Source organism: Podarcis melisellensis, assembly GCF_964234715.1.
Source record: "Podarcis melisellensis genome assembly, chromosome: 1".
NCBI lineage: Eukaryota > Metazoa > Chordata > Lepidosauria > Squamata > Lacertidae > Podarcis > Podarcis melisellensis.
The window spans coordinates 74212904-74236464 of record NC_138528.1 but is presented as its reverse complement, the minus strand read 5'-3'; the positions used below and the strand labels follow the sequence as shown (position 1 = coordinate 74236464).

General features: G+C 42.5%; 1 protein-coding gene across 15 annotated transcripts in view; it reads left to right on the top strand.

Annotated features, from left to right (window-relative positions):
* Positions 1-20938, top strand: part of BRSK2 (BR serine/threonine kinase 2) — a 402463-nt gene extending 381525 nt beyond the window's left edge. For 4 of the 15 annotated variants that reach the window (XM_081903619.1, XM_081903608.1, XM_081903609.1 and 1 more), the window contains 2 exons: positions 5413-5460; positions 17802-20938. In XM_081903619.1, the coding sequence (XP_081759745.1) occupies positions 5413-5460; positions 17802-17977 (224 nt within the window). In that variant the 3' untranslated portion in view covers positions 17978-20938. Of the gene's footprint in view, positions 1-5412; positions 5461-17753 lie in introns of all 15 variants that reach the window. The other 11 variants (XM_081903613.1, XM_081903615.1, XM_081903610.1 and 8 more) reach the window with 7 other exon arrangements.
* Positions 20939-23561: the final 2623 nt, after the last annotated feature.

The following is a 23561-nucleotide window of genomic DNA, read 5'->3' as shown; positions in this document are numbered from 1 at the left end:
TCTAGCCTCTGGAGAAGTTCAGAGAGCTCACCTGCTCTAGCAAAACAGTGTTCCCCACGTTCCAGGTCAGGTGCCATTACAGGTGAGTGACTGGAGGCCTCTCTGTGCACAAACATATACTGTATGTACTGCGAGAGGGAGAGGGGTGATACAGTATATTGCAACAGATGTACCTTGCAGCTAGGTGACCCCATCTCTGAACATGTCTCCAGCTCCATCACTGCCAGCAAGGACTTGTGACTTCGTGGAGGTGATGCTTGCTACATCTCCGGACCCTGCTTGGTCAGCTGAGCTGTGGGCCAGCCCATTAAACTGGTTTGCCTGGGTTTCAGAACAGGACTGTTTTCTGTTGTCTCTCATTCTTTGCAAGCTCACACCAATATTAATAGACATCGCGTCGTTTCCTTGTCTGTGCGTGTATCTCATTCCAGTGGTGCGTTCCTGTGTCACACCTGCGCATCCCAGTTAGTATCTTCCATTCTCATTCTCATTTCTGCTTCTTGGGACTCGCTCTGCTTATTACTTTTGATCTAATGCAAACTGGAACAAGCTCAGTGCACAGGTGAAAGCTAAGTGCACCACTAAAATGCCACTCAGCACCAAAGCGCTTCAGCGCTGTGCTCCCTGAGCCACTGGAGATTTCTTCCTTGAAATGATCACTGATCAGGCAGCCTTAGGTACACACTTTCATTCATGCACCTGAATTCTGGAAGCTCCATGATCTTCAGAGTGAAAAGAGAATACCATCTCCATGGATATTCACTCTGCCAAGAAGTCCTTATTGAATGAAAGGAGAATCCTGCCTGGGTAGATAGGAAAAAAAAGTACCACACTTTTGCCCATGTAGCAATTTTGTGCATTCTTTTTGTTCCACAGAACGAATCTATAGCCATTAGTAAGAAATGATGTTTCTGAGAATGAATAGTGATTATTTCCATATGATACCAGTTCTGTTATCAGGACTGATTGCTTTCCTCTAGCAGACACCTCCTCTGGGAAGGAGTTAACTGTCTGTGTATCCCTTTCCATAAACGGCAGTATTAAAATAATCCATTGTTTCATCTGAGCAGTGAATTCTCTGCTTTCCCCCTGCCCTGTTTTATGTCTGTGGTGGTTCCTAAACTTTTCAGCCATTGTTGCAAGTTCCAGCTTCCAGCAATAGGCTATACGTAACCATTAACAATGCAGTGGGACATTTTGTGCTTACTACACTTCCTGCATTGTTAATATTAAGGAAAGGTTGGGATTTCTGGGTTGCAACCTGCTGACTTTATTTTCAGAATCAGATAAGCATCAGAAACCGATGTATTTAAAGTAGGTCCCACACAGTTCCTTCATCTCATCTTTATGTATTTATGCAAACTTAAACGCTTATTATTTTGATAAGCTGTTTTAAATGTCCTGTGGGATGAAGGGGAGGCCTGCATAATTGTAGTGCTTTATTCTTTGGTAGGTCTTGATGTGAATCTTGCTGAACTTTTTACACAGAAGCTTTAGTAGAAATCATTGGTTATTTATGAAATGCAACGATCTCTGAATAGGACTGCAGTTTCCAGCATCTGTGTTTGTGAAATAAAGCTGCCATTCATTGAGAAAATGAGGAGGAGATGATATGCGTGTTGAAATTGCAGAACATACTTTATCACTATGAGCTACTGGTGGGGGGTTATTTTTTTGGTAATAATTCTCTGTGTTTAAACAAAAATTTGTGTTTAAACAACAATAAGAGACTCTATAAGTAGGAGACTTGCACAATAGAAAGGTGGACTGAAACTGTCTCCACAATGCTCTAGTTTCCTGTTTGTAGAGAATTTTCACACAGAAGAGCATTCAGACATGGTATCTCATATCTGCAGTCCAAAGAGACACAGTTTATTCCACCTCCTCAGCGTTCTGCTGCATATGCAGACCAGGTCTGGTATATGGCTGGGTTATTGGAGAGCTCCAGTTGACGGAAATCTTCACCAAAAAAAATTGCATGGATGCCCAGTTTTGTGTATGTGTACACACACGGGGGGAGGGGTGTCAAATAGTACTTCATACAAGCCAGTTCTGGATTCCTTTTAAGATTTGGTTAATCACTAAAATAATATATATGTTATTTTTATTAACAAAAAGAGCTTTATTTATGTAGCAAAGTGTGTCGGCTTCTGCCTTCATCAGCTGCTCTGGTAAAATTAAATGAAGCTTTTTTCAAGATAGACATTACGGATTTCTCCACCCTTTTTTGTCAAAACAGAACATCACCAGCAAATCTTGCAATATAATCATATAGGTAAAGGTAAAGGGACCCCTGACCATTAGGTCCATATAATTATAATCCATATAATATAATCCATATCTAATTATAATCCATATAATTGACTGCAAAAAAGGGATGTCATATCCAGAACATAATAAAAACTACAACCAACATGTTTTAGAAACCAAAAAAGGGGGTGAAGCCAGTTGCTAAACATTTCAGTCCTGAGAATCTGTCAGACTTTTCAATAATTGCTATAGATATGCTAACAGATCCAGAAGTGTTAGCAAAGAGGGAAAATACAAGGATGTACACACTGGGACACTTAACACCGCATGGCCTCAACCTGGAGTATAAGACCCACCAGCATCATAAATAAAACCCTTCTGAGCATTCCATCCTCAAAGCTCTATAACCCCCACCTTAGAAACAGCTCCACTTTTCTTAGAACAACTGATGGAGACAGAAGCCAGCACACAGGTTACTTGTTAATCACAGTAGCCACCCCCCCATATATATATATAAATAAATAAAACATCCATCCATGCATGGGAATGATTTCAACGGCTTGTAAATAAGAGGAGCCCTGTCCAAGGCCTATCTGTTCCAGCACTCTGTTTCCCACAGTGACCAGCCAGATGCCCCTGGGAAGCCCAAAAGCAGGACACGAGTTCAGTGGCCCTCTTCTGTTGTTCCCCAGCAAATGAAGACAGTATATAGAGCCATCATGACTTGGTGGCCATTGATAGCCTTGTCTTTCATCTTTGTCCCATGGATGCACTCTTTCCAGGTTCTCCTTTCACTTTTTAAATAACTACTTTTCCTTGTTTTCTGTAACATTCTCACCTTGTGCAAGGCCTCTGCAGGAAGAGGTGGCTGCCCTTTCTCAGTCAGATTCTCAACTCTGCTGGACCCTTCCTCACATTGCTATTTCTGATCATGCTCCCTTATCTACAGTCACCCTAGACCTGCCTCTCTTTTCCAAGATCCCTTCCTGCTGGATTGTTTGGTGCATACCTATCCTTTTGCTTTGCTCTTCTACCCTAACATTTATACAACCTAACCCCTTTTAGAGAATGTCTATCTTTGCTAGCAATGCGTTTCCCACTTTGCAAAGGAGGAAGTGCTGGAATGTCTCTGAGGGCTGCCATCCCAACTGAATTCAGTGGGACATGCTTCTGAGTAGATATGCATAGGATTGCTCTGGCATTGTTTTAATAGCAATGAGACAAAGGAGGAAGGACCTAATTAAAGGGCCATTAGCCACAAGAAGCAGAAACATGGCTGTATGGAACTTGCTGCTAGGTTAGCATGCCCATGCCCTCCTTGCCCATGGAGATGGACACTGCCATCGTGGTTACAGGCAATATATGGTGCTATATTGCAGAGCCACTGTTTCTTTTTGCTTCAGGCTCATCACAGGAGAGCAATGTCTGATCAGCGTTAAAGAGCCCTAGTGCAGAAGCTGCCTTAAGATGGTCTGTTGTTGTGTTGCTCAGCATAAGATAAGACACATGGGGGCGGCAGCCAAAAACCTTGAGTTGGGCCTACCACCAACTGCTTCCTTTGTGAGTCAAGCCTAGCCAGCGTTATGATTAGGCTCGCCAAGGCAATTGCCTCAGGCAGCAGGATTCTGCCAGGAAGAGCTCTTGCTACTGCCACTTCTTACTTCTCCAGCAAACAGAGTTCCCCAGGTACCTCTTGCCTTCCCTAGAAAACTAAAGAGAATCGGCAGCAGCAAAACTCTGGCTTTAGCGTTGGGAAAGGGGGAAATGGAAACCTCCCTTTTCGCCTCAGGCGCCAAAACGGAATGGGCTGCTCCTGGAGTCGTTACTTTTCACAAGCCCCAAACTTGTGCTGTTACTGTCAAAACATATTCTTGCCCTGACCCACCCCTTATGGCTGCCATCCTGAATGTCTCTCATTTTTGAAGTACAGTAGACCCTCGGTTGTCGAACGCTTCAGAAGCCAAACAATTCGGAACCCGAACACCGACAACCTGGAAGTGAATGCTTCTGTTTTCGAACGTGCCTCGGAAGTCGAATGGCTTCCAAGGCACATTTCTCCATTTTTTCAAAGGAATTTGCTGACCAGCAATTGCACCTCTGTTGTCAAACATTTCGGAAGTCGAACAGTCTTCTGGAACGGATTACGTTTGACAACCAAGGTTCCACTGTAATCCCAAAACACAGCTCTGCAAGGAGGGGAATGACTGCCCCCTCCTTTGAAAGAGAGATAGCCCCAACCCTTTTCATGGGGGGTGCTATTACTACTGCTGGCGCCAAGTGGAAACTGCATTTATTGCTAGCAATAGGAAGAACTTTTTGGAGGTAGTTTTAAATAAATAAATATACATTTTTTCCACTCTTTTTGTAATTCTTTCCATTTTACTAGCTGCCATAAACTCTTAGGAGAAGCAGGCTATGAATGTTTTAAGGGATAAAATAAGTTGTCTGGAGAAGCCCAAGATATCATAGCATTTATAGCTCCCGAGGTGGACGAGATAGTAGTGAAAGAAGATAGCTTGGCATCTTGAGTACATGTAGAATAATACTTTGCTTTTATTTTAGTGACAATGATGTTCATAGTGCTATGAGTCATCATAATGGACTCACACATTTGATCTAGCTGAACAGCCTTTTCCAAGGATTTCTATGTTGCAAAGTATTTTATTTTTCTTTCTGTAGGTTTTACAGTGAATGTATGAAATTTGGTGAATGTCAGCATTCATGTGGGAATGAAGCCAGTCCTAGTTGTCATTTGTTGTATTTCTCTCATCTTTCAGACATACCCAAGTAAATGCTGACATTTGATTAGCTCTCAGAATTCACTTGTGGGTCTTTAGATTTTTGGATATTTTTCACAAAATTTGTCTGAGGTAGTCAGGATGTAAAAGTCACCAAATCTTGGACATTCATTGTAACACATATATTAAATATATGGCAGCGATAGGGAGGAGAAAGTGTTTGCTCTGTGTTACATGGTTGATTCCAAAAAACACACTTCTAGCATAGGTTTAGGAAGAATCTCAACTGAGTGTAGAAATGCCAATCCATATATACTTTCTGCTCCAGGAAAAAAATTGCTACATTACTGCCTTCTACGAAGAGATCTGGAAACGATTTTTTATATTGTTTTCCCTCCTTCCTCTTTCCACTCTTACGATCTAGACACCACTAACTGTATGGAGTTGATGACTGGGAGACTTTCCAAATGTGGTAAGAACTTCCCTTCCACCTCCTCTTCCCCCCCCACCAGCCCCCAGCCTCCACTGAACAACCTGACTACCTGACTATCCTTTCCCTTCTCCCTTTTCTGGACACTCTTTATGACCACCCACTTTACCTCTTGCTTGCCTTTTGAGCACACACATCACCCAGTTTTTTCCTCCACGTGTGCGCAGACCTGCCATGTTGCACAACCACTGCATCCGTGGTTCCACAGTCTTGCAAATTCCTGTTCTCACACTACCTCCTCCACCCCACCCCCACCCTCCAAAAAGATGTCTGGTGATGTTATACATGCTTTTAAGCCTTTACTCTGACTTCACTTTCAAATCAACCTTTCTCTGTTCTGCAGCCGTATACCACTTGCCTTTCTGCTGTGCTACTGCCTGGCTCCCCCCCCCCCCAGCTCATGCTGAAAAGAGGACAACAAGGTTCTGCCTTCATTCCATCAGTCTCACCCCACTGTTCCTAGGGAAATTCCTCTCTTGCTCCCACTACAAATGAAATATCTCACCCGGTGGTTGCATCCTTAGCTACTGTAAATAAGCTTAACTGCAGCCCAACTCGCTGTTTTGCTTTTGATGGAAACAAACTATGAGGCCTACAAGCGTAAAGTGAACAAATTTCCACTGAACAGCTCATCCTCCTCGGCTTGAGAGAGACATGCTTAATCCCTGTTCTCTCTACTCCTCTTTCACCAAAGTTATCTCTTTTCTTTCTATAGTTCTTTCCAAAAATAGAATATGGCAACTCAGAACAGAAACTGAGGACCAAACTACAGATGACATTAATCATGTGTTTTAACACAAGCATGCTTAAATCAACCTCCTTTGTTTTTAGAAAGAAAGTAGCTGGCCCCGATCTGGATTGGGCTGCATACCATTTTTCTGTTGTACATAATCTTGGTTGCTTTCCTCTGCACACCTTCCAGCTTGTCAATATCCTTCTTAGGTTAGGGTGCTCAGAAGGGCAGAAGGTGCTCTTTTGTCAGGGAGAGCCAACAGAGAAAATTGATATGGCCAGTTGGCCACTGGACAGGGAGGCCTTCAGTTTTTGTCCTTAATTATTGCTGTGGCAGATACCCAATGAATGCTCCAGTAGCGGTTTCCAAAGTGGGGATTCACCTCACATGTCCGCCTTATACAGAAACAAGAAGCAAGCAGGGACCCCCAATAGTATGTGGCAAATGAGTGTGCTGCAGTTTGGCCCAGCCCCAGCTAGCCTGTCCAAGAGTCACAACGGCCTGCCATCATGAGAACAGGCAGGTGGGCTGGTGGAGGGTGGGAAGAAGCCCCCTTCCCAAGCCCCCTCCCTCTCCTGAAAAGGTGGGGACCAGGGAGTGACCCCTCCCTCCCTTGCAAAGAGACTCAGCCAACGAGGCTCAGCTTCTGCCTGCAACATCAGGTGAGTAACAGGTGGGTGCGTTGGGATGAGGATGGCCTGAGTGGCCAAATCAGACCTACAGGCTTCCAGGTTTCCCACCCATGGGCTTCAGCAACAGAGAGCTATTGATGTGAAACAGTTCTGCTGAATTGCTCCTGTTTGCTCTAGCTACGTAGAAACCTAAGATCTACTTCGTGATTCTTGAAGCACTAAGAGTAAAATGGACATTGTGCTGCCATTGGCTAGCTATTAGACATGGGTTGCTGCCTTTGTCACTTTGCCATGGAACACAGGTATAGTGACATAATCGTCATTGTGACACTAATGAGATCCACCTTTAAAAAATAAATATTATAGGTTAATGAACAGGCATGAATAATAGAGCATGCTGTATTCTGTGGAAATCCCAAAGCATCTGGGAGAAAGTACACCTGAAGATACTCTCTTAAGGAGAATAAGAAAAGAGGGAAGAACAAGTAGTGTGGAAAATGTGGAATGTGGAAGAAGGCAGATATAGCAGGCATAGAGTGGTTAGGTTTGGGGTCCCTGTATTCTCTTGAAGCATTCATGATCCTCTCTAGGGCTGAGTTCTGCACGCTATGCACTGCGCAGATTGGATGCCTCATCCCACCCCACAGTGTCACCATCAGTTCTTCCCCTGGTTGGAATAGTTTTGCACTTTTAAGGAAGTTTCACTACTTTGGGAGAAATGAATAGATAAACGCTTTAATTCTTTATTCAGCACTTTTAAAATGAAAAAGCGGCCAGAAGCATAGGAATTGGGAAAAGTGACGGCTGAGCTTGTTGGCTGGTATGCACATCTGTTATTTCAGTTGTGAAGGAACACTTCATGGCTAAGAGGTGTCCTGTTATATTTTTTCTAATCCAACTATCTTTATTGGCAGTTTCCTGCTGTGAGTGTCCTTCTATTTCTCTCTTCTTTGGCGATCACTCATGGCTGAGTAAGATTGTCTTCCATGAGCATGGTCTTAACGGTGTGTCCGTAAGTGACTTTGGAGGCCAATTCTGGATCCACACATCCTTCCACAATTAGATTCTTTTTCATCTTTGGAAGTATAGTCAGCATAGCCAGGACTTCCTTACTTAACTGATGATTTCCAAACTGTTTTGAAGGATGTTAAATTGTAGTTGTTACCCTATATAAATACCATTGTTCCAATTTAGCTTACAGAGGGAATCTTACAGATCAGAATAAGCTGCTCCTCCATGCTTATTACTTCTGAGTTGTCCCGATCACCTTGTGCTTCCTGTGGCTCAGCCCAAATGAGTTACTACAGTGAGCCACAGTATTCTTTTCATTGGTTTGTATCCTGGTGACAATAAGGAGGTATATGGATTCTGGATAGTCTTTCTTTCAATTTTATGTAGACTTTGAATTACTCCTTGATGCTGTAAGCAAATGTGACCATGTCTGCCAATTAGGCGTTGCTTCAAGTGACTATGTAAACAAGACAAGAGTAGTGGTCTTTTCAAAAGCTAAATTAATTGCCTAAGAAGTTCAGGACAAGACACGCTCACTGTATTCCTTGACCTTAAATTGCTGGAGTGAACAACAGAGAACAAAGTGATTTATTAATGCTTCGTAGATAAATAGTTACCGGTCTGGCAGGAAGGTAAACGACGTTTCCGTGCGCTGCTCTGGTTCGCCAGAAGCGGCTTAGTCATGCTGGCCACATGACCCGGAAGCTGTACGCCGGCTCCCTCAGCCAGTAAACTGAGATGAGTGCCTTTTATAGTGCATTAGGAATTGATCACTATTGGAAACGCAGTGCTGGCCTAAATTTACTATGTTTTAAGCAACTCATTGTAATGGACAGAAGGGGGTTTTGTTACAATTGCACTACAGTGTAGAATGGCTACCAATGAGGAGTTTTGTTTTGTTTTTAAATTCTGACATTTTCCTTGGTGTTACTGGTTTCAATGTCACAGTGAATGCCTTGGGTCAGATTTTCAGATACGTAGCAGCTGGATCCAACTTACACAAATGAAACCTTTGTAGAATTCCTTAAAATATATTCCCTCAGAAATGACTTGCAAATTTACTAAGAGTCAGTTCACACTTTGCACAGCAGCCTGGGTGTGCTGGTGTTCACCACCCATGTTGGTTGTGGGAGACAAAATGTGAAGGAGGTCTGATGCTCCCAGGTGCTCAAGAGGGTGTGCTTTGTAATGGCTCCCTGACACATGTCACAGGGCCTTTCTGCAGTTCCTGTACTTTTGAGCCTATAGCATATTGAGGAAAGGGTGTCTGAAATTAGAAAACGGTGCCATTCACTTGTAGATTTCTGTTTCTAGTTTAGCCACTGGGTGTAAGAACATTTACCATTGTCTAGTGTCATTTGGCACAATTCTGCACTGTAGGATTTAACCCCCACTTAACAGCTGACATGCAGTGGACAAATCATGCTTAGTTTGGTCAAGTGCCCCTGCTCACTCTTCAGAACAGGCACACACGGCCAAAGAACACAGCAGAAAAATGCCTAGTCTGCTTGCTTTCGCTGTGTATGCATTTCCCTTGGAAAGAGGTGGTTGCAGCTGAATCACACAGACCTAGTATTTTTCTGGATCACCGCACAAAGAAGTCATGCCTCCCAAGAGGAGGGGGGAAAGACCCCTTAAAGTAGGCTGTTCCTTGGGAAGGGCTTCTTTATCCCTTTCCCTGAGAGGTGCATGCTGAGCAGGGGCTAAACTGCCAAACTGCTTTCCAAAGCACCTCCCCTGCCCTGCATTTTAACAGCTCTCCAGCAAGGGATTTTAACAGGTGAGCGTGGCTGCCCACTCTCTCAACCATGTTATTATCACAAAATTGACAGGTGGGTGATCCCATCCGCCTGTCACATTTGACCCACAAGACTGATCCTGATAAGGAACTGGCCCATGGAGTCAAAAAAAGTTCCCTCTCCTGTCCTAGACATTTTAAGTTTGAATACTCAAAATGCTTTAGCCGTTCTTCTTAGGGAAGGTGTCCCTATCTTGCCATTATTTTATGTGCCCTTTTCAATACCTTTTCTAACTCTGTATCATCATTTGTGAGGTGGGGAAACCAGAAATGGAGGTAGTGGCCACCACAAGACTTCTCATCATAAAGGAGGCCCATTGGCCCTGGTCAGAGTTGAGCTCTCCCAACAGTGTATCAGACTTTGGCATCATTTCTTTGTGCTTATAATTCCTTACTAATGAATGCTGATAAGGGGCCTTAAGGGAAGAGCTGAAAGAGTGGTAACAGAGATACACTGAGGTTTCTGGAAAATTTATGGATATAGGAATAATACCAGAAGTAAAAATTGGACTGTTGTGGGATGGTTGTTTTGTTTTGAAATTGACAACACCTCCCTCCCCAATCATCTTTTCAGTGAAATATGACATGTTTCCTAAGAGCAGGCATTTACAGTGAACAAAACCAGAGAGTGAGCAAAACTTTTCTCATGAGAAAAACATAGACTATTTGCTTGCTGTGATCTTATTTATGTCCAAATACCTCAAAGACAAGTGATTTTTTTAAAAAAACGTGTTGGTCTGTTAGAGGGAGATATGACCTTAAGGGTTTAGCTAAAGTTAAGGAGGGGTTTCCACTTGCATTTTTGAGGGTAAGGTGGAGCCTCTGAAAGGAAACTGCCCTATACTGAGTCACGCCATTGGTCTATCAGCTCAGTATTGTCTATGCTGATTGGCAGCAGGCCTCCAGGGTTTCAATCTCCTTGAAGATTGAATGTGGAGCCTTCTGAATGCAAAGCAGTTGTACTGCCACTTAGCCATGACCCTTCCCATTCAAGTTTGTAACATCATCAACTTCCAAACAAAATTTGAATAACATCACCATCTTTTCTCTTGATATATCCATGTATATGGCATCAAAAGGAAGGCAAGCGCATCATTTCTCTTACTTGACTGAAGCAAAAGAAAATATGTTGGCTTCTTCGGCAAAGTTGCCTGCAACATTGATCTTGCTGTGCCACAATAGCTTCCTAACAAATGGTGAATATATTTAGAACTAGTGTCTATTACACTCTCCATCTGGATACTGTCTTCTTTCATACTTTGAAACTTCTGTTTTGGACTACATTCGGTTGCAGTGCTTTCCTTGTGGCCTTAAGTAGCATCTCTGCTACATTCATGAATTGGCTGGTATTAATCTGCTTCCTTAGGACTTTGGCACTTCCTTTGTATCCAAGTATTTGCCTCCTTATCTGATACTCAGGCAACATCCATCACTTCCGTTTTCTCATAAACTGATCCTTGTAGCTATGATTCTTTTTATCCTCTGCTCTTTGGAACTACTTATCCTTATGCATTTCTATTCAGAAGGTTGGTTAGTGTTATCAGACCAGCTTATTCAAGAGGGTGCATTCCTCTCTGAACATATTCTGATATTTCAATGACTTTCCAGTAATCCAAGCTGGGTTTCTAGGCTACAACTTCTCAAGCAAAGGGATTCAAACATTCTGTTAATGTGTTCCAGCCCCAGCATAGCTGCAGTATACTCTTGCGGACAGGTATTCTGCGTGCATAACAGAAAACAAGTGTTGCTTCAAAGATCTTATAATGTAGAAGAAGGAAAACACATGCACAGAGTGGTAGCCAGCTGAGTTTTACCCAGAGTGGACCCATTGAAATGAATGTAACTTAGTCATGTTCATTTCATTGAGTCTCCTCTGAGTAAAACTTTATTGACTTACATTCATAGTCTACTGACACACGACTAATTTGTCACATGAGTCTAAATACCTATAAACTGAGTTTTTCCACTGCACTGAACAGCACTACAAAACCTAGCTGTGGTGACCAACATGACAGTTTCACAGTGGTTGACACTCAGTGCTTTTTTTCTAAAAAAATATATTTAGGGGTACTCTCATTTTCCTACTCATATTGAAATGCTGCCCCCTCAATGAGGCCAGACTTAGATTCACAAAATGTTTAGGGGTATGTGTACCCCTGTGTTCCCCCAGAAAAAAGCACTGTTGACACTTAACATGAGTTATCTTTCACCACAGAACTTCAAGGATACATGCAATAACCCCCCTTTTTTACACAATTTGCTATTCATTAAAGCCCATCTACTGATGCATTAAAGGAAAGGATGAATTTTGTGATTACCTGGCCCCTGGTTGTTTGCAAATCAGCAGACAAAATTGTCCAAGGGCCAGCAGTTTGATTCCCTCTACCCCCTGCCCCGCCACTAACAGGACATTTATTTCATTCCCAACATGGGTGCCATGGTAAAAACAAATGAAAGTGCTGAATACATCAATCCCAGGTTCTCCTGCTTTCAGCTCCCGGGAATACTTTCACAAAGATTTCTCGTAGACCCAATTGATATTCCATCTAAAAATTCTGATTAATATAGTAGCGACAAAGGTCAGCTTTCTTTGTATTTTAAAGAAGGGCAACCCAGATGATTGAGAGTGTTTGAAAATGCAAAGGGGAATTAGACAAGTATAGACCCTGTATTAAGAGTAAAATACATAATATTAAAATTATAAATCTCCTTTAAGAATTTTGCCAAGTGCTTTGCATTTTTACATACCGGTAAATAGTACTGATGTTCTTGGTTCCTGGTTGTCTTCTATATTCCTCTGTGAAAACAGCTCAGTATCCATTCTCCTTCTGCCTTTCTTCTGCCTGCTTTTTCTGCACTTCCTTTTGCCTCTGATCTTCCTGAATAAATTGATCAGCTCATAGTTCAAAAACACATGCACGTTCTTTTACCCTTCTCGGCAGCACTTGTAGCTCTCTTTTTTGCGCTTTATTTCACACTTTTTTTTTACTGGTTCCATTTAGCGTGTGAAGGCATGGGGTCCAAAGCCACGTGAGAATCCAACTTAACCACAGAGGGGCATCTAAGGGTGAAACTTGCATTCCTCTTCTTTCTCTTCTAGGATCATGTTCGTACATGAGCTTTAAATCTCTCTCATGCTATTTCACAAGACTCTTGAGCTTCTTGTGCTAATGTCTGATTACTGGTAAGGCAGAAGACTATGGAAGAAGAGAGACATTTGTAATGGGAATTAGTATTCTGGCCAATGTAGGTCTATTTTCTACCTTGCGACCCAAAGTTTCTGTATAGATGTGTATCACCACCATAAAGATATGATGGGGGGTGGAGATGATGGTGATTTATAATACAGCTACGTTCTGAGAGTTCAGAAACCTAGATAATTTCCTTTGAGTATAACTTTACAGATTAGATTGTAATTCTAGAAGCTGAAATCTATTTGGAGATGGCACTGACGTCACAAAAATGTAGCCAAGCATAATCAATACCTCTCCACCTATTTGGGAGAGAGAGAAATTATGAAGAATCTAGCAGCATGGTCTTCTCCCTAGACATGTACAGGTGCTAGGGGAATTGCTAGCAGGAAATGGGCTTCTGTCAGGCAGCTGAGTTAGCGTGTTGTCAAGTGATGTAAACTGCTACCTTGGTAATGTAGGCTGAGCAGAGATTAGTGACGTCTGTAGATGAGGGCTTGGGGACCTTTCTCTCTCTAGTTATTGTTATTGTTGAGTTTCCAGATCCCATCATCCCCAGGCAGCATGGCTCCTCGTTATTACTATCATGTATTCTTATTTAAATGTATATGGCCACTCATCAGTTAAATTCTCCAGGCAGTTTGCAAAATAAAAACAAATGGTCATGGGTCATGGGAATTGTAGCCCCAACATCATCTGGAGGGTCACAGATTTGCAGGTCGAATTAGGAGAATGCAGGAGATGTATGTAAGGCAACTGTGAAAGCAATATTCCCTCCCCCCCCAAAAAACCCTCTGGAATAATTTGAATAGTAAATATTCCTGATAAAATATTTAATATTAAGTCCATCCAGTGCAGTATGTCAGATGTTGTACTTGTTTGGAATAATAATTTTTGAAAGATCAAGGAAATGTCATTTTATCTCACAAACTACTCCAGCACGACCATTTCATGCACAGCAGAAATATAACCACAACTTTACCATTGTTGTTACCATTTTCATTCTTATTTCTGAAGTTACGCCATTCTTCCAGTGGCTGTCTCTAGCAGCTGCATGGAACAGGACCTTTTCAGAAAAATGCAAAGTTAGGCTGAGTAGTACATATGCAGTTATCTCCAGAAAGTAGTGAGGGGGTTGTTGTTTTTTTAAAGCATACAACAACCTCTGTCTACCTTCTTTTGCTGTTTCGTTATGCAGCAAGACTCTGCCATATTCATTCCTTACAGACACTTTGCAGAGAATCAGTGCAGAGGGATGTGTGTCTTTAAACTTGTTTCTGCTATAAATTAGTAATTAACACACACATCGGTGTGTGTGTGTGTGTGTGTGTGTGTGTGTGTAATTCTAGCTGGAAATTTTGACAAAGTGTACACAAGAAGCTGTTGCATAATATGCAAGACTAAATTTGCTATTTTAAAAAAGTTAGAGGAGGCGGAATTTACAAAATAACAACACAATCACACACAGAAGCCTGTTTACATGTGAGCATGAGGACCAAAGCACATAACAAAGTGTCGTACACATATCATTTTGCGTATGTGCAAGATTTCAGGGTTTGGATCGTTATGCCTTTAAATCTGAGGGAGATAAAACTTTTGATTCCCTTCAAAATTCTGGAAATCTTATCTCTCCATTATTCCTTTTGCCCCAGCATCATGGGAGAAACAGTGGGGCAGTTGTGTCTCAGTTGTTCTTAATCATGGCACCTCTGGAGGATGCTCTGCTTTCTACTTTTTCCCTGTACTTTTTTATATCAGTCCTATATGGCCTATATAGTCACAAACCATGTCTTAATTTCTGTGACTGCAGCACCAAGTTAAGTGAATGGAAGACCACTGAAATCAATGGTCTTGTGTGTGCTTAACTAGGTTTGTGAAGGATTATGGCCAGTGTAAGCCTTGTTGTTGTAGATGGAATGCAGGAGAGCGAATGGATGTGTGGCTTTTTCACAAACCATGGGAAGATCTGCACATAAATGCCTGCTAAATTCTGAAATTTCCAAGTCTTTGCTATTGAAAACTAACGTTGATACTTTGCTAGCAAGTCCCTAAGGAAAGGGACTGTTTTCTGTGAAAGCGAAAAGTGTGAAAGGCTGTCTTATGAGAAGTGAAGAGTATCTAAGTTACACTTTCCTTGCAACTTGGTCCTTCTGGTAGTGCGGTTGGTGTTGTTCTGCTCAGGTTGCCAGCTGGATAGGACAAGTGGAGAGAGAATTGCCTACTAGTCTGGTCGCTTCAGTGCAATTGGTGGCCATTTTTGTATCTACTGATATTTAAAATAATCAATATATGCAAATAAACAATGATCACGATCACACACACACACACACACACACACACACACACACACACGATGACTCTATTTGAGCCAGAATGGACTTGATCTTAAGTGCCATGGCTGCCACTTCAACATCACAGTTTGGGTTGCTTAAGCTGCAATCCTACAACCACTTTCTTAGGAATGAGCACCATTGAACTTACTGGGGTTTACTCATGAGTAGACATGTATCGGATTGTGCTGCTATGCATGACTAGCACACATACAGTGATCCTTGGTATGTCTGTTCACACATCACACGAAGATTGCTAGAAGCAAGATTTTAACAAGGATTTCACTGTGGATTAATTGTAACCAAACCCACCAAGATACTTCACCAGGATGTGGTGTAAATGGTGTTAACTTTTCCAGGACGTACCCTGGAAGAAAAATTGGACTGAGTTGAAATGGTCCCTTGTTCAGATTAATCCCAAGCCTTGGTAAAACATTTTCGTTTCTCTGTTTTCTGCAGGGTACTGACATACTTAGTTATTTAAATTATCAGTCCCAGAAAACTTGTCCAATTGCATCCAGTGTTCTCTTAGGCAATATCTAGTTCTTCGTTTTGTTCACTAAAACAAAATAGAAGAAGTTTCCCGATTTGTCAGTCTTCCAGCATCTACATTCCCCATGGACTCATCAGTGGTTTCTAGTAACTAGCAACTGTTATACGCTCTTGTCACAATTCAGCACAGAGTTAAGCACCCATAAACCCATTGGAATCAGTGGGCTTAAATGCACTTAACACTGTGTCGGATTTAGCCTTATGCATCTTAGGTAGTTTCCTAGAATTCATCTTATTTTCAAGAGAGGCAGTAACTCTCTTTTGGATGCCACATGAGATATATGGTGGCTAAGATGCATCTTAGTTATTATTTTAAATAAGTTTCATAGGCTCCTAGGGCCAGATCTCACACCACAATAAGCAACATCAGGCAGAACAATGCAGACCCCTGTTGCCTGGGAAGTGTGTTGGATTGTCCCTCCACTGAGGTCTGCTGCCACCACTAGGGTGACTGAAGCATTACAGCTCTGCTGTGTATCTTCCATTGTTGCAAGCAGAATTCCCCCTGGCAGCAGCCAGAAAGAAATGCACCCAAATCAAGCATTTGAGAAGCGGGGAGAGGCTGAGTTGACCCATGGTTCACTGCCTGCCGAACCAGTCCCACTGCTGTTGCACAGTGGCATTGGGCTCAATCCAGTCCCGATCAAGGCATAAGCTCCAGCCGGGCACCGCAATTGTGCTGGTCCTCACTCTCACCTACCCTGGCTGCCATGTGTGGCAGGGCTGCAGACGTGCCAGTGGCCTCACCACTCAACAAAGGCCAGCAGTTGGCTGCCAAAGTTTGGATTGGTCCCTAAATTCAGTGATAATGTGGGAAGGGTGCAGAGGGAGGGGATTGACAATCCAGGGCCCTTGACTCACAGGGGCATATGGAGCTGCTGTGGAAATGTTAAACATGAATTGTCTGTTGCATATGATTACTGGATTTAGGCATTACTGCTACGGTATGGAATCCTGCCTTAGGGAAACAGCAGCAGACATAGTTCAGGGGTATATGAACACTTTGTAGATTGGGATGCTACCTGTGCACATTTGACACAGGTTGATGGCAGTGTTCACATGCTGTTTGGGGGTGGGGATGCTCCTTTGCTGCTAAATTTCATGCAAGCTAAAGTACTTAATGTAAGTAGCATAATTGGTGTGCAACGGATGATAGAAATAGACATAAAAAGTTTAGTGAGCATTCCTAAAGTTTGGAACAAATCACACAGAAACGGAATGATGGAGAAGAGTAGAATCATAGATACAGATCCTAAGTTGTATTTTTATAAGTTCTGGAACTCCTGTGCTCACACACAGTTCTACTGCCCACAAAGGTTCCCCCATTCAATTCAATGGAGAAAGTAGATTTGCAGCTTAATTCCTTTGTGCAAGCAAATCTCTTCTCCTTGAAGTTAAGGGAGCAGCTTGTGTATGCAGAAGCTCTGTGTGTGATCATAAGAGTACATGTGTGGCTACGGATCAGGCAAATGAGGTATCACTGAATCTTCGAGGCATAATTTTAGATTACATACTTGATCACAGGTGCTTAGAAGAAAACGCCATTGGAAGCAATAGAACTGACTTCCCAGAGAGCATGCTTAGGATCAGAGTTTTGGTGGTTTTGCATTATTCTTGAATTCCTTCACTCAGGACATTTTTTTCAGAGGAGTTTCATGTAGGCCCAGTATTATCCAGCATCATGGCATTCTCCAAGCATGCCAGTTGCCCTTCTAGGCAAAAGTTCTGCTTTTTGCTATACAGTGCAAGATTCCAACCACCAGGTGTGGCATTCTTGACCCCAGGCTTTCCATATGCGTAGGCAGTTCAGTGCTCCCATCCTGATGCTCTTCCTCTTCTGCTCATTGTCTTCATCCTCCACATACACCCATGCACGTGGCTCTGGACCGCTCATCACGTTCTTCTCGTTTAAAACCCCATTGTTCATTTGTTTGTTTGTTCTCTTTTTTCTCTCTCTTCTCTCTCTCTCTTTTCTCTTTCTCTTGCTTTCTTTGTTTTCTTTTTGTCTCCTCTGTTTTGTATACCCAGGCAGCCCATTGAGTAACTTCTTTGACGTAATTAAACAACTTTTTTCAGACGAGAAGAACGGGCAGGTGAGCCATCCCCCCGGCACGCCAACCAAGCATAGCGCAAACAGCAAGCGGAGCGATTCCGATGCTAATGACTATGGGTCTAGAGGAGACACTAAGTACCCCGCTGGCAAAGAGAAGGCAAAGATGGCCTCGTCACTCGGCCTACAAGACCAACCTTAAATAAATGCAATTTTTAAATAATAAAAAAAGAGGAAAAGGAAAAAGAAACAGTCTAAATAACTAAACACACACACACACGGAGAGACGCAAACGGAAATGACTGAGTATTCTTTAGCAAGCTAGCCTCTAAAACAGATGGATGTGTATATATAGTGCTACAACAGTACAAAACTGTCTATAGACAACTTTTGTATGAAGGAATGACTGTGTACATATATATATATATATTATATATATAAAACACAAACACACACATATATATATTTATATGATATAATATATCTCTCTGAAACAAAACACAAAAGCAATGAGAAAAGAAAGAAAAGGTAGCACAGATGACAAACCCAGTTTGGCAAATCTTGGGTTGTTGTTTTTTGGTTTGTTTATCATCTCCGAGCTCTTTTCTTTTACTTCCTACCCCCACCCCAGTCACCTTCTGATTTACTGCCCTGCCCTCTTTTGTCCTTGTTCTGTTTTCTCTGTGTTTCTGACACCACCGCTTGTTTCCACTCTGCTACCAGGAATTATCCCGAAAAGTTAACATGTCAGCCAACAGCTTCACCTTCTGTGCTCTGCGAACACTTGTTCACGGAAGGCCACTGATGTAAGACTGTCCACGGACTGGTTCTGTTTGGGGACTCCCAGCCTCCCCTCTCCCACTGCAGGAAATGGGTCTCCTCTTTTTCCCTCGCCCTACCACACACACTTTTTCTTTTCGGTGCTCTGCGCTGGAGAACTGCTCAGTTATAAAAAATTGCACAGTCGGAGTCACTGGAGTGACATCGTTGCCCTTGACAGCACACTTCCCCATTGGCAAATCCAGACTGCGGGAGGGCAGTATCACGACATATTCAGGCGATGTTTTGTTAAGGAGCTTTACCACAGGAAAGTTGTCCTCAAATTTCACCACCCCAGATCCTTTCCCCACACCACCCAACTCCCTCAACCCGCCCCCTCCAATTGTGTTTTTGTTTTTATAATCTCCAAATTTCTCCCCCTCCCAGCCTGCTGGAGGGGCAGAGCACAAACTTAGGGAAAAACTACAAGACGGAAGTCAAATCAAATAAGAACACTGAAACTTGGGGGGAACGCAGCTCCCGGCAGCGAGGAGGAGGGACAAGAATCCACCTGTTGGAGGACAATCTCTGCTGCTGCCATGCACTCTTGCCACCTGCACCACCACTGTCGTTGCTGCTGCTGCTGCTTCTCTCCTCAACCTGCTCTCTCTCTCTCAGTTCCTTCCTTCCTTCCCTCTGCACTGGGACTTCCTTCCGCCGGCTGAATTCTCTCCTGCCTCGTGCATCTGGATGCAACTATTGTGTCGTTAGTGCTGCATTGATATATCAGTATTATTTATTTGCTGGTTTCGTTTATTTATTTGTTATCTAATTTATTTAATTATTTATTCATTTGGGTTGCGTGCGTTTGTTGTTCTTTTTTTTTTTAATTTTGATGCAAAGGAAGAACATGAAATGAGAGTTAAAAACGAACAAACTTCCCCTTCCTGTGTGGGTGCGCGTGTGGGTGTACAACCACTGGTAGTTCATCGGAGCAAGATATGGAGGAGATAGCACTATGGGCGAGTTAAAAAAACAAAAACAAAACCACAAAGCTACTGTAAACTTCTAAAAGTATTGCAAGATATTTTTATAATTTTTTTTTTTCAAAAGTGGGTGGGTGGGCTGGAACTTCCTTGTGTGTGTTTAAGTTATTATTAGGTCTTGGTTATTATTTATAATGCATATATATAAATATATATTTAAAAATTTAAGCTGTTAGATAAATCTTCTGCTTTCATTACTGTGTAGAGGTAACACTGATTCCTATTTATTTTTGGGGAGAGGGGAAAAGAATGATGACAAGACCACTTAACTTCATCCTCTCACCAATATTCCATTTTTGTGTTTGGCTTCTGTCTTTTTTCTCTCTCCAACTATCACCAAGTGTAACTCAATCTGGCCCACATGCAAAGGTTTCCAAAACCATGATCATATGTGTCAAAGACAAAAAAGAAGAAGAAAAGAAACAGCAGGAGTAAACCTCCTTGACCAATATCTTTTAAATGTAGATTTTAGTATTAGTGTTCAATTCTCTTATTACCTTCAATTGTTGTTTGTTGAGTTTTTATGAGTGTATGTTGTATTGCAAGGTTTTTTAAAGATAATATTAGATTTCTCCCTCTTATTTCCCTTCCCTTTGTTTTTTTGTTTTTTTAATTTCATTTGTCTTTGTTGTTTATGGATTCTCCCCACCCTCCCCCCTTTCTTGGACCCATTTTTCTTGTACATAGGTTTGAAGGGGGAAATCCCTTTTTCTTTTTTTTTTAAGAGACACACAAAAGTGGGAAGGTGTTCCTTTGTTTTGCTTTGTTTTCTAATCTGGAAATTTTATCTTGTATTGCTGTGTGCATGTCGGACACAGGAAGGGTGATGGTTGGAGACGGAGGGAGGGGAGGTTCGGGGGCAGTTTTAATTGCATGATATTGATGTAAATTAGTCTCTTTTGCTTTTGTTGTCTTTTCTGCCTCCACCTTCTGCTTCCCTCCCCCCCAGGCTTCCCTTCCACCACCCTCAGCCCCCTTTCCCCTCTTTTATCTCCCCTTGTGTATAGATTTTGATGCTTCTGTTACATTGTACCTCTACAAAAGGCTGGGATTTCAATACAGAATAATAAATGCTACTACTACTACTAATAATAATAATAGTAATACAGCAAAACCCATACAGTACAAGCAGGAAGGGGATTATTTACACAAGACATAAGAATAAATGAAAGCAATACCTCTTGTTATCCTTCCTATTTTGTACTTTGAAGACACAAACACACACGCACATGTGGACACACAAACTGACATTATTTAACAGTCAAAATGGACAAAGAAGAACCTTCTGATGTATCCCTTGTTAAATAACTGTGAGCAACTTTAGTTCAAAAAAACAATAAATTCATTCAGTAAAGATACTGGCTGTCAGTGTGTCTTGTTTACGTCTGTGACTGGAGGAGCACTTTCAAGCAAGATACAGTTCAGGTAAGTACCAAGCCGATGGCTTACTAAAGGCCACCTTAAAGGTGGGAGCCCTTAGTAGATCTGGAGGCAGAGTTGACTAGCCTCACCTCATCAAATTAAAGCATACCTTTCAAACTGAAGTGTCTGGCTGGCTCAGGGTGGAGTGGGGGGGGGGGGGACCACAAAAACAGTACATACTGCAATTTGCTGCTAGAGGGCAGCTGTAGGTAGTTGGTAGTTGATTAACTCTTCTCCTTCCTGGCCCTTATCCCCAGTGCATTTTTGCTATGTGTTTCTTTTATTTTATTTTTATTTTTAAAGGAAGGGAGATGTGCTGCTTTACATTATTTATTCATTTTTAAGGACAGGCAGGCTTAAGTGTTCACAGACAGGCTACCTAGAGCCTTGAGGAAGGGCAGGTTAGCAGCTGGACCAACATCTGATTTGCTGGCATGTACACCTAGCATACAAATAACAAAGCCAGGAGGAATTTAAATCACATTATAGTTGCAGAACTTGCTAAGGGTCTTTTCATATTACCTCCATTGCTACACTGGGAGTGGTGGGAAAAGGAATTGCTCAGGGTATGTAATATGCAACAGCTGCTGCAGCAAGCCATCTCCCCCAACAGGTGTAGGAAATACATTTTTACATACTGAATGTGTGTCAGGTGAGCTTTTGTGGTGTGGGTGTGGCCTAGGGAGCCCTAGGGCTTGATAGTAAGTAAGAGGTCCTGGATAGGTTGAGGCTGTTCAAGCAGATACTGTTCCAAGCTGAAGCAGTAGATCTCAGGACAAGCAATTATGCAGGACTTTCCACAAGTGTAAGGGAAGGGGGTCAGGAAAAAAAAACACACACACACACACACACCAAAACCAGCAACCTTTAACTCAGTCTTCCACTACAAGGCAGCCACTTGAAAACCTGGTTCTACGTATTTGTTGCTGCAGTGACGGAACAGGACACTCTGATTGCAAGGTGAGAGTTCAAATAATGGTTTTCTGTTCTATTTTTAAAATGTAGATTTAGTATTGCTGTTCAGCTTTCTTTTTACCTCATATGGTGTTTGCTGGATTCCTATGGCTATCTATTGCATTGCAGGGTTTTTGTTTTTGTTTAATGCTAGCACATTTTTCTCTTTTATTTTACAGGCCTGGGTTGTTGCTTTGTTTTGTTTTTCTCCTTGGGACCATTGTTCTTTAACAAAAGTTTGAAGAATTTTGGTGCTGCTGTTCAAGACACATAAAAAGAGTGTGCATTTATGTCTTTCTGCCGCACGCCCCTCAATATATATTGAAAGCTTTGTCTTATATTGCTAAAAGGGAGATGGCTAAGGGTGGAGGACAAGGAGGATGGAAGGTCTTAATTACATGATATTTCTATCAGTTGGGCTGTAATCCTAATTTATCCCCCCCTCCCCACTTACCAGAGAGCAAGAATTAGGTAGTTAACTTCTCAGTAGGCATGATTTAGGTTGCAGCTTTGGTCTCATGCTGTAGTTAATCCTTCTACCTTTTCCTTCCTTCCCCTTCAATATTCTCTTCTGCTACTCTTAGCCTTTCCTTCTCTTTTCTCCTTCCTTTTGCTGTGGCCTTCGGGAGCAATGCTCTTGTAGTACTCAGGAGGGCCTGCACTCCACTCTTTGAAAGCCCTGTTTTGCTTTTTCAGTCCTCCTAGTTAATGTTCTGCCCCCCCCCTTCTCCCAGCACGTGAAAAAAGTGCATTTGTTGCCTGTGAGTCTGATAGAAGGAACTGATTCACACAACTACTTAGCTTGTGCCTTGCTAGTTAACTCCAGTTGGCTGTCTTGGTGGATTTTGATGTGTTGACCTACTCTTGGGAATACTTGATAACATGTCCAGGTCATGATGCACCCCACAGGGAGCATGTGCCAGCCCAGAACCGGATGCCCCCCAGTCCTGCCATACTAGAAGAAGTGAGAGGCTAGCAGTTTCTGGTATTTATCAAGGTGTAACAGGATGCGGGTGGCGCTGTGGGTTAAACAACAGAGCCTAGGGCTAGCCGATCAGAAGGTAGGCGGTTTGAATCCCCGTGACGGAGTGAGCTCCCGTTGTTCGGTCCCAGCTCCTGCCAACCTAGCAGTTCAAAAGCATGTCAAAGTGCAAGTAGATAAATAGGTACCGCTCCAGTGGGAAGGTAAACGGCGTTTCCGTGCGCTACTCTGATTCGCTAGAAGCGGCTTAGTCATGCTGGCCACATGACCCAGAAGCTTTATGCCGGCTCCCTCGGCCAGTAAAGCAAGATGAGCGCCGTAACCCCAGAGTCGGCCACGACTCGACCTAATGGTCAGGGTTCCCTTTACCTTTACCTAACAGGAAGTTAATCTGGGGCTTGCTTTCCTGTTTTGCAATAACTTGCCTGCAGCAGCTGAATGGGTTATCACTAGGCATGTCTGCTCTACAGTTGCCACTTTTTCTGCTTCTATATATTCAGCAACACTTTATGCATAGCAAGGGTCGGGGAAAACTTTATCTGCTGTTGGGAAGCAGGGTCAGAAAGGAAGGTGGCAATCCTTTTCCTTGTTTCTCGGTCCTATCTTTAATAAATAACTAAACC